This window comes from Polypterus senegalus, chromosome 18, assembly GCF_016835505.1.
Source record: "Polypterus senegalus isolate Bchr_013 chromosome 18, ASM1683550v1, whole genome shotgun sequence".
In the NCBI taxonomy this organism is placed as follows: Eukaryota; Metazoa; Chordata; class Cladistia; order Polypteriformes; family Polypteridae; genus Polypterus; species Polypterus senegalus.
The window spans coordinates 17479324-17496442 of NC_053171.1; the positions used below are offsets into that span (position 1 = coordinate 17479324).

A 17119-nucleotide genomic window follows, 5' to 3' on the forward strand; every position below is an offset into this window, starting at 1 on the left:
CCGCTTACATTTATAAAGCACTACTCGCTACTCAAAAGTGCTTTACACAGTGAGTGGGGAGCTACTTCAACCACCACTAACGTGCAGCATTCACCTGGATGATGCGATAGCAGCCATGTTTGCACTGGTACACTCATACATAAGCTAGTAGGTGGCGAAGTGGTGAGACTTAGTTAGCCAACTAGAGATGGGATGATTAGGAGGCAGAATGACCAGGCCGTGTAAGCCAATTTAGCATTTTGCAGTGGGAGGTCGAGTTAAAGGGCCCCTAAACTGTGGAGTGGTCTGCCTGCTACTAAAAGAGATGCCCCTTCAGTCTCAGCTTTCAAATCCCGGCTGAAGACTCACTACTTCAGTTTAGCACACCCTGACTAGAGCTGCTGATTAACTGTGCAGACTGCATCTCTGTTGTTAGTCATTAGCACTAAAACACAAGTAACATGAGAGTTAGAATTTGATACTAACCCTCACCTATTCTGTTTCTCTTCTCAGTACTCAAATGTGGCACTTGGTGCCATGGCCCACCTGCCAAGATGTTCTGCCTGCCTCAGGTAAAGTCATCTCTGATGGAGGATCGCAGGAATCATCAGGTAGAGGGGACTGGGCGGTCTCATGGTCTGGAATCCCTACAGATTTTATTTTTTCTCCAGCCGTCTGGAGTTTTTTTTTGTTTTTTCTGTCCCCCCTGGCCATTGAACCTTACTGTTATTCTATGTTAATTAATGTTGATTTATTTTGTTTTATAATTGTGTCTTTCATCTTTCTATTCTTTAATATGTAAAGCACTTTGAGCTACTGTTTGTATGAAAATGTGCTATAGAAATAAATGTTGTTGTTGTTCTTGTCATCGGATTGGCTGGCCCATAGCTCACTCAGCTGTGAAATGCCAATAGGGGGAGGCGGCTTGATGGCCGAGGTCTCCAGGACTCGTATTCTGTGATGTCATCTACTGTTGAATTCTGCTCTGTACTTGTAATATTTTTATTGTTCTGCTTTATTGTATTGAGGATTACTTGTGTATTTACCTCCTTTTGTTTTGACACCCACTGCACGCCCAACCTACCTGGAAAGGGGTCTCTCTTTGAGTTGCCTTTCCCAAGGTTTCTTCCATTTTTTCCCTATTAGGGTTTTTTTTTTTTTTTAGAGTTTTTTCTTGTCTTCTTAGAGTCACGGCTGGGGGGCTGTCAAAAGGCAGGGCCTGTTAAAGCCCATTGCAGCACTTCTTGTGTGACTTTGGTCTATACACAAATTAATTGTATTGCATTGTATCGTATCGGGATGCACCCAACACTTTATGAAGGATGCCCAGGAATCTTTTATGACTAAAGTGTCAGGACCTCATTTGTACGGTGCCAGTTTTTACAGCACAGTATCCCCATCACCGCACTGGGCCGTTAGAATCCACATTCAGACCACAGGGTATGCGCCCCCTGCTGGCCTCACCAGCACCTCTTCCAGCAGCAACCCAAGCTTTCCCAAGATGGTCTCCCATCCATGTACTGGCTGAGCCTGAACATGCTGAGCTTCAGGGTGTGACCTGTTCGGTTCAAATGACCAAAAGACCCAAAGTGTGGTAGCATTGTATTTTAATAAAGCTTAAGGAAAGAACCAGAAAAAGCAAGCATTTACAAAAAAAGCTCACCAGCCATGATTTCCCAGGAATACTTTATAGAACACTGAAATGTAATAATACACAACTGAAGCCAGTCTGTTTGAAGCATATCTGCTAATATCTAGAACAGATTTTTGTCACTTTTTAAACGTTACAACAGGAAAAATCCATCAGTCACTAAAAACCAAAAGCCAGACAGTAGTATCCTTTTTTTTTTAAATACTGAAATGCTACAAAGAACCAAAAAAGGCAGGCTTGGTACGGGAAGAGGACAGTTATAGGGGAGCAATAATTTCAGCAAATGCATTTGCAATTGTATAAATATCAAAACCAAACCATTTCCATGTCAGCCAGCTTTGAAAGCAACGTGCCCACGTAAAGACCGGAGGATGCTTGATTGTGACGGGCTTTTGGTTCTGTAGGGGGGGCTTAGCCAAAAAAAAAAAAATAAAAAATTCTCACTGATTGAACTGTCACGGAGGAGGAAGCAGGTAAGACACGATTTGGGGGTCCTCTTGCTTGGTTTTGCTGGGTGGTCATTCATTTAAAGCAGCTGCTTTGACAAAACTCGTTGTAAGCGAATGGCTTAGTTACATCTGAAAGCAGCAGGGCATTCGGTGCAATGGTAATATCTCAAACTTTGGCTTTACGGCTCCCAAAGCGGGCAGAAAACGTAATAAACACGGATCTACCTCGGGTCAGCTCGCTGGAGTTTGTAGCGGTACTAATATGGAGGACAGCTGTTTACTTGTGTCCTGTCGTGAAAAGCAAAAGAAGAATTTGCTAATTCAAGGAGCGCACAGGGCTCTCAACAAAGCAACACCACATAGCCATTCAATACTTTAAAATCTTTTTACAAGTGAAGGTTTGTTTGAGTAACTTTGCTTTGCTATCGTGTGTTATTACTAAACCCCACCACTTTTGGGTAGGCCTGAACTGACAGCAGAGATGTACAAATAATAAAGCAGTCGTTAATAATACACACGACTTCTAACAAAGGCTGAAATGACCCTCTGTTTGACAAGTCCGTGGGAATGAACACTAGACGCCTCGGGGGCCCACCCGCATTAACCGGTTTGAGAAAGCCTAACCCTACAGGTCTAATGGCAGAACGCTTGAAGGGTGTATGAAACCTCACCGAGCCCCTTGCTGGCATCCTGAGGAACTCCTTAAAAAAAGGCGACTTTAAAATCTCGGTGGTGCATCTCTACATTCAGGCCGTGTTCGGATAATTAATAGACTAAGTCTCACATGCTGATGTTCATGCCTCTGTGTGCTAAGGGTCTTGAGGTGCAATGGGCGGCAGTCATAAGCAGAAGCTCATGATAGGGAGGGTGCAGGCCCCTTCTTTCTATAGTGGTGACGCAGTGCAGTAAACCGGACATTTTGGTACTTTTATGCAAAGGATGAGCTGGTTTGCCGCATGTGTGACCTGGAGAAATTAAGTAATTTCACTGCTAAAGGAATACTTTCATATATATATATATATATATATGAGAACGATAAACCACAAAAGGCAAAAAATGTGCATGGCAGGTGGTTCATTTGGCAAACGAACATCAGAAGAAAAAGTAACAGAAAGGAGCTATCTAGACTCGAAATTCCAAGTGTGGATACATAGACACTACACTGCTGAGGCTAAAAGGGGGAGCCCCTTTGTTCATATACGTTTTGTGGTCATGGTGCCGGCAGAGCGAGTCAGTCGACTGTAGGGTCTCAGCTGGCCCCTAAAATGAACTGGCAGCGTTCATAGCTGGGCCTCGTTGCTGGGCTCTTTGTCATAGATGTAGCTCCCAACACCTCCAGTGTTCACACCTAGGAGAAAAACAAAAGCAGTCAGAGGTTAAAGGGCACTTTATAATAATTTGGTGTTTGGCATTGGGCATGCAGTAGCAGGTTAGACTGCAGTGCAGTCATGATGTGCCCTTAGATCTGGCAATCGGAAGGTTGCCAGTTTGAATCCGGTAAATGCCAAAAGGGGCTCTGCTCTGTTGGGCCCTTAACATGCAATTGCTGAGCGCTTTGAGTAGTGAGAAAAGCGCTATGTAAATGCAAAGAAAATATTTTTTTTAGTTCAGCTGGGGCATTGCGGTGCATTTCAAACTTTTCAAAATGTAACCATCTAAACATATGACTACCGATACCCACTTCTACAGTGCCTTGCGAAAGTATTTGCCCCCCAAAACCCCCCCCGGTGTCTGTCCTGTTTTGTCACATTACAACCTGGAATGAAAATGGACTTTTGAAGGGTTAGCACCATTTGATTTACACAATATGCCTAACACTTTGAAGGTGCAAAATATTTTTATTGTGACACAAACAATAATTAAGACAAAACAACAGAAGTGGGGATAGGTATTCAACCCCCGCCAAAGTCAATACTTTGTGAAGCCCCCTTTTGTTATAATTCCAGCAGCAAGTCTCTTGGTGAATGTCTCTATTGGCTTAGCACATCTTGCCACTGAGATTTATGCCTGTTCCTCAAGACCAAACTGCTCCAAGTCCTTCAGGTTCGGTGGGTTGCATTGCTGTCCAGTCATCTTCAAGTCATGCCACAGACTCTGGGCTTTGACTTGGCCTTTCCATGACATTGAAATGTCCCCTTTTAAACCACTCTAGTTTCACTTTAGCAGTCTGTTTAGGGGGTCATTCATTGTCCTGCTGGAAGACAAACCTTCATCCCAGTCTCAAATCAAGAAACGGGTTTTCCCTCAAGAATTGCCCTGCATTTAGCACTAGAATCCCTGGAGCCTATGGAGAAAGTCATAATGCTGGTCCACACATGAAGTGTTATGTGTTCCAAATAACGATACATTATTCACCCAAATCAACTCCAGGCACCTCACACCCAGATAAAGAGACTTGAGATGGGAGGACTTCAGCTGCGTCGGGTAGCAGGCTGCTTGCTGCTTGTGCTGATTGACACACTTGCAAAACAAAAGACGCCGATGGAGAGTTGCAAAGGAATTTAAGGTGGCTTGGGATTACGATTTGTTTTGTAGGCTTCAGGGATTCTAGTGTTAAAACACTGACAAGTCATGAAATGAAATAAGATCTGTTATTGTGGAGGACTGGCTTCTAATTAAGCAACTGGGACTGGATTAAAAACATGCAGCCAGGATCGGAGTTGGCCACTCCTGGTTTTGACACAGGATAACTCCAGAAGATGACTTGTGAATGGAAATGTGGATTATTAAGAAATCAGGTGTGTGCCTTCACCAGATTATTCACCTTAATCCCGATTGTTTGTATGTGCAAAGAAACGCACTGATTGAGATGTGCAATTCAATGCTAGTTGTGTCCTCTCCAATCCTGCAATGCCTAATCCTACTAACCAACACTCACATCAAGATGCTTGATGTATGAGACGTGGAGGGAAGAACAACAAAGTGTTTGTCACGTCATCGGGTCCAGTCTTTTCACCCTTGGCAGTGCCTAATGCTGCTACTTGGCATTGCCTAATTAGACCCCAATTGTCATGACCAGCGAATTTTATTAATTTTTTTTTTGTGAAAACTTCTTGATAGATTTTCACAACCTATTCATCTCTTTTAGGGTTTAGGATTAGGAATTAGAGATTAGGTTTTGACTTCAGAGTGTTTTGAGAAAATTTTATGTAACATTTTTAACATTATGCTACAACACCATCCTCATTTTAATTTGGGCGCCACCATTTTGGGACTTTCGCATTGATCCTTGCCATTGTAATTTTCCCCAGAGTTCCCTGGGTGTCTGAGATCCTTGCATTTGTACTTTCTGAAAGATTCTTTGCTTTCAGACTTCCGTGTTTATGAGATGTTTGCTTTCGTTTCTGACTTTTGATTTTTTGCCAAACGATCTAAACCTCATGAAAGATAGTAATTGTTTTTGCTCTTTGCCTACATGCATCTCCCGGTTATTTTCATAAAAGTCATCTCCAAGTCAGTATACCAATTAAGATAATTACCGTATATACTGGACGGCACGGTGGCGCAGTGGGTAGTGCTGCTGCCTCGCAGTTAGGAGACCTGGGTTCGCTTCCCGGGTCCTCCCTGCGTGGAGTTTGCATGTTCTCCCCGTGTCTGCGTGGGTTTCCTCCCACAGGTTAGGTGCATTGGCGATCCTAAATTTTCCCTAGTGTGTGCCCTGTGGTGGGCTGGCACCCTGCCCGGGATTTGTTCCTGCCTTGCGTTATGTGCTGGCTGGCAATGGCTCCAGCAGACCCCCGTGACCCTGTATTAGGATATAGTGGGTTGGAGAATGACTGACCGTATATATCCTTATATCGGAATGTCTGACGCCTTGTATTCCAAATCGTAACCTCAGATCCTCAAATGAGTGTCTGCTTAGAATTCCAAGAACAAAACTTAAAAGAAGTGGTGAGGCGGGCGGCCTTCTGCTGCTATGTACCTAAAATCTAGAATAGCCTGCCAATAGGAATTCACCAGGCTAGTACAGTAGAGCACTTTAAAACACTGCTGAAAACACATTACTTTAACATGGCCTTCTCATAACTTCACTTTAACTTAATCCTGATACTCTGTATGTTCAATTCATCACAATAACTATTCATGGTGGCTCTAAACTCCGTACTGACCCCTACTCTCTCTTCTGTTTCTTTTTCCGGTTTCTTTGTGGAAAGTATCATGATGCTCCAACAATGATGGATGGATTAAAAGGCAGAAATCTACGTGACCATCATCATCATCAAGTCCTTCCGTGAGAACCCTAAATCCAAAGAGGACTGTTTCATTGATGTCAGGTAGAATGCCCAGAGGGGACTGGGTGGTCTCATGGTCTGGAATCCCTACAGATTTTATTTTTTTCTCCAGCCGTCTGGAGTTTTTTTTGTTTTTTCTGTCCACCCTGGCCATTGAACCTTACTCTTATTCTATGTTAATTAATGTTGACTTATTTTATTTTCTTACTGTGTCTTTTATTTTTCTATTCTTCATTATGTAAAGCACTTTGAGCCACTTTTTGTATGAAAATGTGCAATATAAATAAATGTTGTTGCTGTTGTATATACTCACGTATAAGTCAGACCCTGACTTATGCACTCGTTCAAAAATGCGATACTTAAATCTTTTTTTTTAATATTTTCGTGCCTGCTCCCATCTTGCATCAGTTTCTCAGTTGCATCGAAGTTTGTTGCAGCAGCGCAGTTACCAATTTCTTTCGCTACTTCAACAACGTTTAATTTAAAACCAGCTTCATATTTTCTTCTGATCTAATGCTCCATTGTAGATAAGGGATGTTCTTATGATAAAGGTGTAGGAGGGTGTGAGATACAAAAAACACACAACAGTGCAAACGTCGCTTCAGGATAGTTTGGGTATTACCGTGTGGTCATGTGGGCACAATAGAGAGAGAGAGAGAGGGGTGAGGAGCAAACACAGATACGGCGCATTGCCGCACCCACATAGAATAAAAAGGCCGTGTGCTCCGTGGTTACTCTCTCAGGTGGGCCTTAGCATATCATAATCTCTTGGACCAATACCATGTGTTTTCCGCATTTGGCTTATATGACCGACATTATAAAATATCAGAAATTTAAGTTAAAATCGACTCCCGACTTATCCGCGGGACAACTTATCTGCGAGTATATACGGCAATTAAAGATAAACTGAGGGGGTCTTCCTTCTGAGATCTTTCCATCAGGTCCTGCGCTCTCAGCTCCCACCTAATGCCTAATCTTACTAATCGACACTTTCACATCAAGATGCATGATTACGAAATTTTGGGGGAGCCCTGGGGGCAATCTACAGTGTTTGGTCACTTCACTGGGCCATACCTTGGCAAAACCTAATACTATTAATTGGTGCTAAACTTCCACATGTAATTAATTCTCAATTAAGACAGACTGGGGTCTAGTGATGGGTGGGTGAAGGCCCGTGAAGCTTCTTTCTGATTGTGCCGGAAAAAGATCTAAAGCTTTGAAACTTCGAAAACAGTGTCATTTGGTGGCTTTCAGAAATCTTAGCAGTCATGAGCCCGCGTACCCCTCGCTGTTGTCGTTCGCATACTTACAATTGGACTGGTGCAATAAAACACTAAATGCCCAAGAACACTCTACCTGTTCATTTTGATCTTATGGTACTCATGCTGCCATTAATCCTAAAGGTACCATTTGCTGTCATTATGAATTTATTAGCACCTGCGCTGAGAGACAACAGCCCCCCACTAATTTACATCGCTCTTGCGGGTAGCACGCTATCCTTTCAAGGACTGCCTGCAGGTGCACCACTTGTTGGAATTAATTTAAGACTTGCCGTTATTCTAGGTTCCCCTTAAGCTGCTCATTTGTATGATGGCAACTAATGCTGCTGGGAACTCATCTGTGATCATCATGTGCCTCGTCACCGCCATTATGATAGCAACTAAAAAAAAAAAGTCCATCGGCACTCAGAGCCAACGAGCACCAGTGAGACGCTACAATACATTATAAGCCACCGCTGATTCATAATTGGGTGACAACTTTATCATGTCAGGGGGATTTCTGCTGTGAGGCAATGTACAAGATTAATATGTTAACATCAGTGTTTGGGAAGCGGCAAACAGAATCATAATGAGGTTTAGGGAAGGTGTCCACATATCAGGTGTGCAATGGAGCCAAAGTCCCCGACACAAACTGGGCTCAGAGAGTAATTAGGTACAGACATACTGCACAGGCGCTGGTGCTGGCGTGTGTGTGTGTGTGTGTGTGGATGTTCACTGCCGTCAATTAGATGTGCATTCCTGGCTTTCGTTGCACAACTACTTGTTATGTGAGTTTAATATATGGTTTGCTTTTCCTATAAATGCAGCCTAAATCTGAGGTCTTCATAGCAATCAGCGATGCATTGGCTCGTCTTGATCTGAATGTCTATGGCCTAACATTAAAAAAAAAAAGATACTAAAATGTTAAATCATTTTGATGAGCACAGATGGGGACAATTAGAAAGATGTCATAATCCCCACTCATTCGTAACTGAGGTTGAAGTGACAATCTGCCTGTTTTTTTTTTAATAAAAATCACATTACTCAAGTCAATTTATCCCACCATCTTTTTGAAAAGCTGTGTTGAGAGAGGCCCGAGTAGTACATCCAGCCGGCCATTTTTGAAGACCCCTAATCCAATTCAGGGTTTTGTAAGGGCAGACTTTTACAAAATGTCTTTAAAAACAAACAAAAGCATAGCAAAAATAATGCATTGTGTCTGCCATCTAGTGGAGACTGTACAAAATGGCAGCACACTCTCCTACTGTTCAAAATAAGCAGCATTTGCATTCTAGCCAAGTTGGTAGAAGTGTTTTAGGGGAAAAAAATAAGCATATGATTCATTAAAGTGTATGAAAGCAGAAAGTGGAGATAGGATTGAACTTCCTTTTTGGAAAAGCAACAGAAGCAAACATGTGGAACCAATCTTTTATTTGAGAGAGTTAGAGGGGTTATGGGAATATGGAGTGCAGAAAGGGGGAACAAACATCATAATTATTGAAAAGGATAAAAAAAGACAGATATTGTGTAAGAAGGCCTACCTTTTGGTCCATACAGGACGGCGTAGCAAGGCTTGTGACAATAAGGCTTTCCATCATGCTGTTGTAACAGAAAGACAAACAAGGTAAGCACACATTTTTATGAAAGAAATCAGAACTCTGCGTTAACTGAGACTTACAGTGATCTAATATAGTGCCTTTCCATCTGCCACACTGTCCTTTCCAGTTATCTACAGCATATGCAGTACTGAATATAGTACATTTTCTATCTCTCCTGTACCTTTAATATCTTTCTTCCAGGTGTTTTAATCCAAAATAATTTACAAATTGTCTGCCATTCCAATATAACATAGCACCTCACATAAAACTCTCTTTCTCTCTGTCTAAATATATTCCAAAGTGATTTACAATACAATACAATACAATACAGTTTATTTTTGTATAGCCCAAAATCACACAGGAAGTGCAATGGGCTTTAACAGGCCCTGCCTTTTGACAGCCCCCCAGCTTTGACTCTCTGAGAAGACAAGGAAAAACTCCCAATAAAAACCTTGTAGGGAAAAATGGAAGAAACCTCGGGAAAGGCAGTTCAAAGAGAGACCCCTTTCCAGGTAGGTTGGGCGTGCAGTGGGTGTCAAAAGTAGAGGGTCAATACAATACAATACACAGAACAGAACAATTCCTTAATACAGCATAATAATACAAATTTTAGAAGTACGGTTTAACAGTAGATGATATAACATAATTAGGTTTAGATATTTTTTAGAGTCCTGGAGACCTCATCCATCTAGCTGCCTCCCCATTTGGCCATGCCACGGATTTACAGTCACAACATTCCAAAGTGTACATTTAAGTCTCATAAAGTGCCATTCAGGTTTGTCCATCTGTATAGTGCATTTTATATCTAATATAAAAAATGTATATCCATTCTCACACATGGGCACAATTTTCTAAGCTTGTGGCTGGTAACATCACTTCAAGAGAGGCCCATGCTCAAATAGGGGGTGCTCTCAGGACCCCCTGGAGGTAGGAGAGAAGGAGGAGAGAATGAAGACTAAGCCACGTGCCATTATGAACAATGCTGCACATCCTTCCTCGGACACCGAGGACTTTCAGACAACAAATCATTTAGCAGAAGTGTGTCAAGAAACACTATGTGGGCTCCTTTATACCAACAGCAATACGCCTGTGTAGCGCCTCATTGGGACTGAGACTGGGACTGTCAAGTCAGAAGGTTTCTTTCTTTCTTTTTAATTTTCTTGCGTTATAATCATTCAGGTGTGTGTTCAGAATATATATGTATCCATCCATCCATCCTCTTCCACTTATCCGAGGTCGGGTCGCGGGGGCAGCAGCTTAAGCAGAGAGGCCCAGACTTCCCTCTCCCGGCCACTTCTTCCAGCTCTTCCGGGAAAATCCCAAGGCGTTCCCAGGCCACCCGGGAGACATAGTCCCTCCAGCGTGTCCTGGGTCTTCCCCGGGGCTTCCTCCCGGTTGGACGTGCCCGGAACAACTCACCAGGGAGGCGTCCAGGAGGCATCCTGATCAGATGCCCGAGCCACCTCACCTGACTCCTCTCGATGGCGGCTCTACTCTGAGCTCCTCACGGATGACTGAGCTCCTCACCCTATCTTTAAGGGAAAGCCCAGACACCCTGCGGAGGAAACTCATTTCAGCCGCTTGTATTCGCGATCTCGTTCTTTCGGTCACTACCCACAGCTCATGACCATAGGTGAGGGTAGGAGCGTAGATCGACTGGTAAATTGAGAGCTTTGCCTTACGGCTCAGCTCCTTTTTCACCACGACAGACCGATGCAGAGCCCGCATCACTGTGGACGCCGCACCGATCCGCCTGTCGATCTCACGCTCCATTCTTCCCTCACTCGTGAACAAGACCCCGAGATACTTGAACTCCTCCACTTGGGGCAGGATCTCTCCCCAACCCTGTGAGGGCACTCCACCCTTTTCCAGCTGAGGACCATGGTCTCGGATTTGGAGGTGCTGATTCTCATCCCAGCCACTTCACACTCAGCTGCGAACCGATCCAGAGAGAGCTGAAGATCACGGCCTGATGAAGCAAACAGGACAACATCATCTGCAAAAAGCAGTGACCCAATCCTGAGTCCACCAAACCGGACCCCTTCAACACCCTGGCTGCGCCTAGAAATTCTGTCCATAAAAGTTATGAACAGAATCGGTGACAAAGGGCAGCCCTGGCGGAGTCCAACTCTCACTGGAAACGGGTTCGACTTACTGCCGGCAATGCGGACCAAGCTCTGACACCGGTTGTACAGAGACCGAACAGCTCTTATCAGGGGGTCCGGTACCCCATACTCCCGGAGCACCCCCAACAGAATTCCCCGAGGGACACGGTCAAATGCCTTTTCCAAGTCCACAAAACACATGTAGACCGGTCGGGCAAACTCCCATGCACCCTCCAGGATTCTGCTAAGGGTGAAGAGCTGGTCCACTGTTCCGCGACCAGGACGGAAACCACACTGTTCCTCCTGAATCCGAGGTTCGACTATCCGACAGACCCTCCTCTCCAGAACCTACATATATATGTATATTTATGTATTTTACCTACCTATTCATGTCTTTATTTAAAGAGCTTTTGTAAAAAGCCAAATTTTCCCAGTGGACCAATAAAGTTCTATTTATCACTGTTCCATTCCATTCGAACTAGTGTTGTGCTCAAGTGTCACCCGGTTCATGGCTACACTCTGGTCCTTGGAATCCTGAGGTGGTTCGTCATGTAGTAGGTGTGGCAATGTGCTGTATCAGTGCATGCTGCCAACCTCTACCTCTATCTATGTATTGTAGTCACCATGGGGTGCCAGAAATCCCCAAACCCAAGACACAGTATAACGTCAGATGTTATATGAATAAAATAAAAGGTATTTATTCACACCAAGCACCTCTTCACAATCCTCCAGTAATTAGCCACATAAACAATACAAATAAATTCCACATTTATTCTTCCTCCTCTTTACCTCCCACTGAGTGTTGCCTGCTGCTTCCCGACTCTGACTCAATTCAAGTGAGGCAGCAGGCTTCCTTTCAGACCAGAACCAGGAACTGTTTCCAGTCTCCTGTCCAGGCCATCCAGAACATTTCCAGGTTGTGTGCAAACCAGGGCAGTCCTTCCACATCAGCTCCTTCTGGTGGTCTCGAAAGACTCCAACAGGGCTGCATTTCCGGAATCCAACTCGCATGCCAATCTGTCGGTGTTCTGGTCTGGTTTTGCAACGGAGAGACACTTCCACCTGTCATGAAGGGGAAATGATCTGCTCCCGGTGAGCCTGTTCACCTGCTCCTTCCATTATGGCCTACTGGCCGGGCCTGAATCCTTCTTTCATCCTGGCCAGGATGCCTGTCCTTTCTCCCTGGCACTTACACTATCTATAGGAGACAATGTCAGGGCTGATCTACTGGGAATTACACTCCAAGACAGGGGGCGTCGCCATCACTTAATGCCTCGTCTAATCCTCCCTCTGCAGAATGAATGACTGACAGACAATCCACCTATGAGGTCACTTCTGCCTTCCAGCTTCTTGGACCCGCCCCTTGCACCTCATTTTCCTCAGAACTGGATCTGTCACCATCTTGAATCAGCCTTAATAAGACTCTCGTTTAAACAAGACATCTGTTCAATTACTGAGCACTTATTTCAACAATATTTCAACTCCCACTTACACAGGCCTTCACCTAGGTGCCGCAACACTTTATGACTTCATGTCAGATTTATTCACACCATCTATTTATCAGGTGTTTTAATTTACCGTGATTTATTAGGGTTAGGGTTTTACTACTATAGTTCCATGTCTATCTACTTAAGTACCTTCCCTATTGCAGGTAAAGTCTTTGAATGGGCACTCAGTTAATTGAATTATCACTTTTGCCTAATTAATGCTGCTAATTAATTAAAACAATTAACAAGATGCCCACCCACGGGATTGGCTGAGTGAGGGATCTCCGTTTCAATTTCCGGCTGGGACTCCAGAAACATGAATAGATCTGTACAATTTATGAACGAGGTGCCTAAATCACCAAAAGTCTACATTAAACACATTCACATTCTCGGTTGTGCACTGCTCAGGGTGATAGATATAGTTTCCCAAAAAACCCAAACACACTTATTGCAATAAACAAAATAATACAATTTATTTCTTACATAAGGATAATAGAAAATGGATTTATCCAAGTATATATTGATATATGTATGCACTTGTGTGTGTATAGATATATTAGACAAAGGACAATATCAAACATCAACTTATGAATTCTGATCTTGCAATTCATGTGGTTAAGATGGATAGGTTCTTTAGCCAGTTATGAAGCATCTATTTCCTGCACTATGGCGTTCATTTGCTCACAACTCATTTACATTGCTTTACCTCCCACTCAGTTCCTTTGTGAGTGTGCTTGTGTATGTGTGAGATGACGCCTTGAGCTTTCTGGCTGGATTTGGAAAGAAACATGTAACAGCTAGGTCTTATCTTTCACAAGGTTATTAACTTGCAGTCACAGTGGGGCCAATACCATAATTTATCAGCGGGTTTTATCCTAACTGTTAACTTCCAATTAATAGTTCTCAGAATCAAAGCAGGTGTACTTATGGTCTGGCGCAGGCAATGCTTTGCTCCTTTCCTGGCAAGCTTTCTCCAGACACATGGAAGGTTCTTCAGCGTGCTGTTCTTTGTTTTAGGACCTCATCTCCTTCCTCGCCTTGGTCGTACTTTTTGGTCGTGTCTGGAGTCCCTTTCGTAACTTCAAATACACCATGTCAGTACTTTTGCTACGTATTCTGGTCAACTGGCGATCAGTCAGTTATTGTTTTCAGCAAGACAAGCGTGTGCTTCATATATGGTCTTCTTTTGCTTGGGTGCCTACCAGGGTGGAGAGGCAGCTCTATGGCTAAGGATCTGCGCTGCTACCTGGAAGGTTGCTGGCTTAAACTGCCAGAAGGGATCCTACTCTGATGGGCATTTGAGCAAGACCCTTAACCTGAAAAGTGCTCCAGGGACATTATACAATGGCTGACCCTGCACTCAAACCTCCAAAGGTCATGTGAAAAGACAAGTTCCTCTCGGGGATTAGTAAAAACACCTAATTAAACATCTTAGCAAGGTTTGGACTAATGACACCCCTGAATTAAATTTTTTACTGGTGGTCTTCCATTATTCAAGTCCAGCACTGGTTACCCTTTGGAGGTGAAGGGATTGCTTTAACGTTTTTTTATGACCACACCCTATAGACTATGGGGTCTTGCTATGGACATCCAAAGTAAAAATGCAGGTTGAGAGCAGTGATCTGATAGAAGAAGCCACAAGTTGGGGTGTGGAAGGGTTTTTTAAAAGCAGGCATGGATTCCTTGCCTGTGGGTTCTTGGATGCACATCCTTTAGGTTAGCAACTGGTGTAAAGTTCTGTCCATCAAGGTTGCCTGTAAGAAATGTCTTTGAGTGTTACTTGGTCTTTGATCGGCTATCCATATGAGGTGAGGAGACCGCACTCTGAAGAGGGGCCCATTCGTGGAAAATAAGACTTTCTAGCTGACATTACGAGTGTCTGGCCCTGGTTTATAAACCAAGGACCAATGTTCTAGTCAGATCAGAATGGCCAGTCTGTCTTACACCATCTACCCCCCAATCAGAGTGCCCTTTCTATCTATGTAATATGGTACCTTTCATATTTACTTATTTATTTATTCAAAGTGGTTTACAAAATAAGAAATTTGACAAATGAGAGGAGACCATTCAGACCATCAAGCCCATTTGTTTAGCTAATAGCTATCCCGATGTCTCCTCCAGATTCTTCTTAAAGGCTGCCAAGGTTTCTGTTTCAGCTCCATTGTCTTGGTAGTTTGCTCCAGAGTCCCACAACTCTTTGCGTAAAGAAGTTCTCCCTGGCTTCACTCCTAAATGCATTTCATTGTAATTTCCACTGATGCCCCCAAGTGTTTCAAACCATACACAAAGGAGATGATATGCATTATATGTTATCTTCTTTAAAGCAAGTCTTCACTCAAATCTTTAACAATTCTTAATACATTTTTTTTCTCTTGAAAAACACTACATAAGCAGCAGCCCAGGTTGTCAGTTTTATTATTTAGTGATGTCCAGTTTTGTTACAACAGAAGTCAATAATCACAGGACACTTGTGAATAAATTTCTGAAATTTCCCAGCAGCCCACTCTGTCAATGCCAAAGAGTTTGGCCTAATGCCCTCATGTAAAGCTGTGTAGGCTGATGAAAGATTTCATCCACAGCATTTTCAGATGTTTCTTTTTCACTATTGATGTGTAGGGACTGGTGACTTTACTGGAAATACTGAAAACAATTAAAAGATCCAATCCTGAATGAGAAATCCATCCACTAATGGGCACACAGATTCATGAATAGCATCAACTTTATATTATAACTGACCGATTTCGAGTCTCCAATCAACCTAACCTGCACACCTTTAAAATTTAGGAGGAAACTGGAGCCTCCGGAAAAAAAAAAACCTCACATGAACACAGACGGGTGGTAAGTGGGCCAGGATTCAAAGCCTGGACCCTGCTGTGGGATCGCTAACAAAGTAATTAACTTTTCCAAATTTCCAAAAGCAACCCCAAGGGGCTCATCAGCTTTAACTTCACTTAAAGTTAACGTTCTCCAAAATGTTCCCTTTTCTCCACATTCTTTATATCTTGAAACAAATGTTCTCAGTTTCAAGCAGCCAGACCTTTCAGCTCAGTTTCAATGACTTGAAGGTTACAATGAAACCTTTTATTTTTCCAATAAGGGGATTGGTGGGACTGAAAAACCCATCATAGACCCACTGGATGGGAATGGGCTGTCCATCCAACGCAGCGATCCACTTTCATGCATTTGTTTTTGTCATCACAGAGAATACTCCTCTTAAAACTCTCCCCGGAGACTTGCCATTTAAAACACATCAGACAAATATCAAGACGTTTAAAAAATGTATTTTGGAGTTAGCGTCATGCATGTTGCCTTAGAATGAACAAGGCTTAGAATTGTCCATTTGAAAAAGGGGGAGACTGCGGCCATAAAGGGGTACATGTGGTCACTGTCACGCATGTGCAAGTAGGAGGACACTGTAATGGACCAAGTGAAGGTAATTCCACGCCAGGCCAGGAGGTGGCGGGGTACACTAAATCTTCCCCTGTTATCTCTGCAGACCAAACCCGTCTGACTCAACCTTGAAGACATCACTTCCTGTTCCTACACCAAGGATGACGTCACTTCCGGTCCCGGACTGCAATTGACGTCAGAAGGAGGTCCCTTCCGGTCTGACTATTTAAAACCACCATCTTTACAAACCATCATCAGTTCATTTCGGGACTCCAACCAAGAAACTTGTCAGAATTCAACCCATTGCAGCCAGGGATAATATACGGGTGGCTGCCCCAAACATTTTTAAGTGTGTCGATCCTTTTCACATCACCAACAGCGGTGATGTATGCTGCAACATTAAAATGCTACTCGGTAGATATTAAGAGCCTAATGTGTGCCACATTGGTGCAGTGGTAGTGCTGCTGCGCTTCAGGAAGAAGATTGTGGGTTCGCTTCCCAGTTCCTCCCTGTGTGGATAGCGCTTTGAGTACTGAGAAAAGTGCTATATAAATGTAATGAATTATTATTATTATTAAATCACGACAACCTTCTCAACACAACCACCTTACGACACAAAGCAGGATAGATTTGTGGATTCATGCTGTTTACGCCAAATGTCGATGATCATACCATTTACTGTACATATTGTTATGATTTAGCCTGGAAATTGAGGCTTTGCCTTTAAGACATGGGTATTGAACTCCAGTCCCGGAGGGCTGCGGGTTTTCATTCTAACCATCTTCTTAATTAGTGACCAGTTTTTGCTGCTAATTAACTTCTTTTGCCTTAATTTTAATTAACTTGACTCGGGCCCCTTTAATTAATTAGCAGCCAAACAGTAATGAGAAGCAAAAACAAGCCGCCACATGACCAGCTCACCTGTGCCCATCACACAATATCTGAAAATAAAGAAAGGTGAAGGTCTCA

The 17119-nt window shown here is 43.3% G+C and overlaps 1 protein-coding gene across 1 annotated transcript in view; it reads right to left on the reverse strand.

Moving 5' to 3' along the window:
• Positions 1 to 1569: 1569 nt before the first annotated feature.
• crip2 (cysteine-rich protein 2) overlaps positions 1570 to 17119 on the reverse strand; it is a 136672-nt gene continuing 121122 nt past the window's right edge. The window contains exons 7-8 of the mRNA XM_039741852.1: positions 9112 to 9169; positions 1570 to 3427 (exon numbers count right to left, since the gene is read on the reverse strand). Coding sequence (XP_039597786.1) covers positions 3360 to 3427; positions 9112 to 9169 — 126 coding nt within the window. The 3' untranslated portion in view covers positions 1570 to 3359. The remainder of the gene's footprint in view (positions 3428 to 9111; positions 9170 to 17119) is intronic.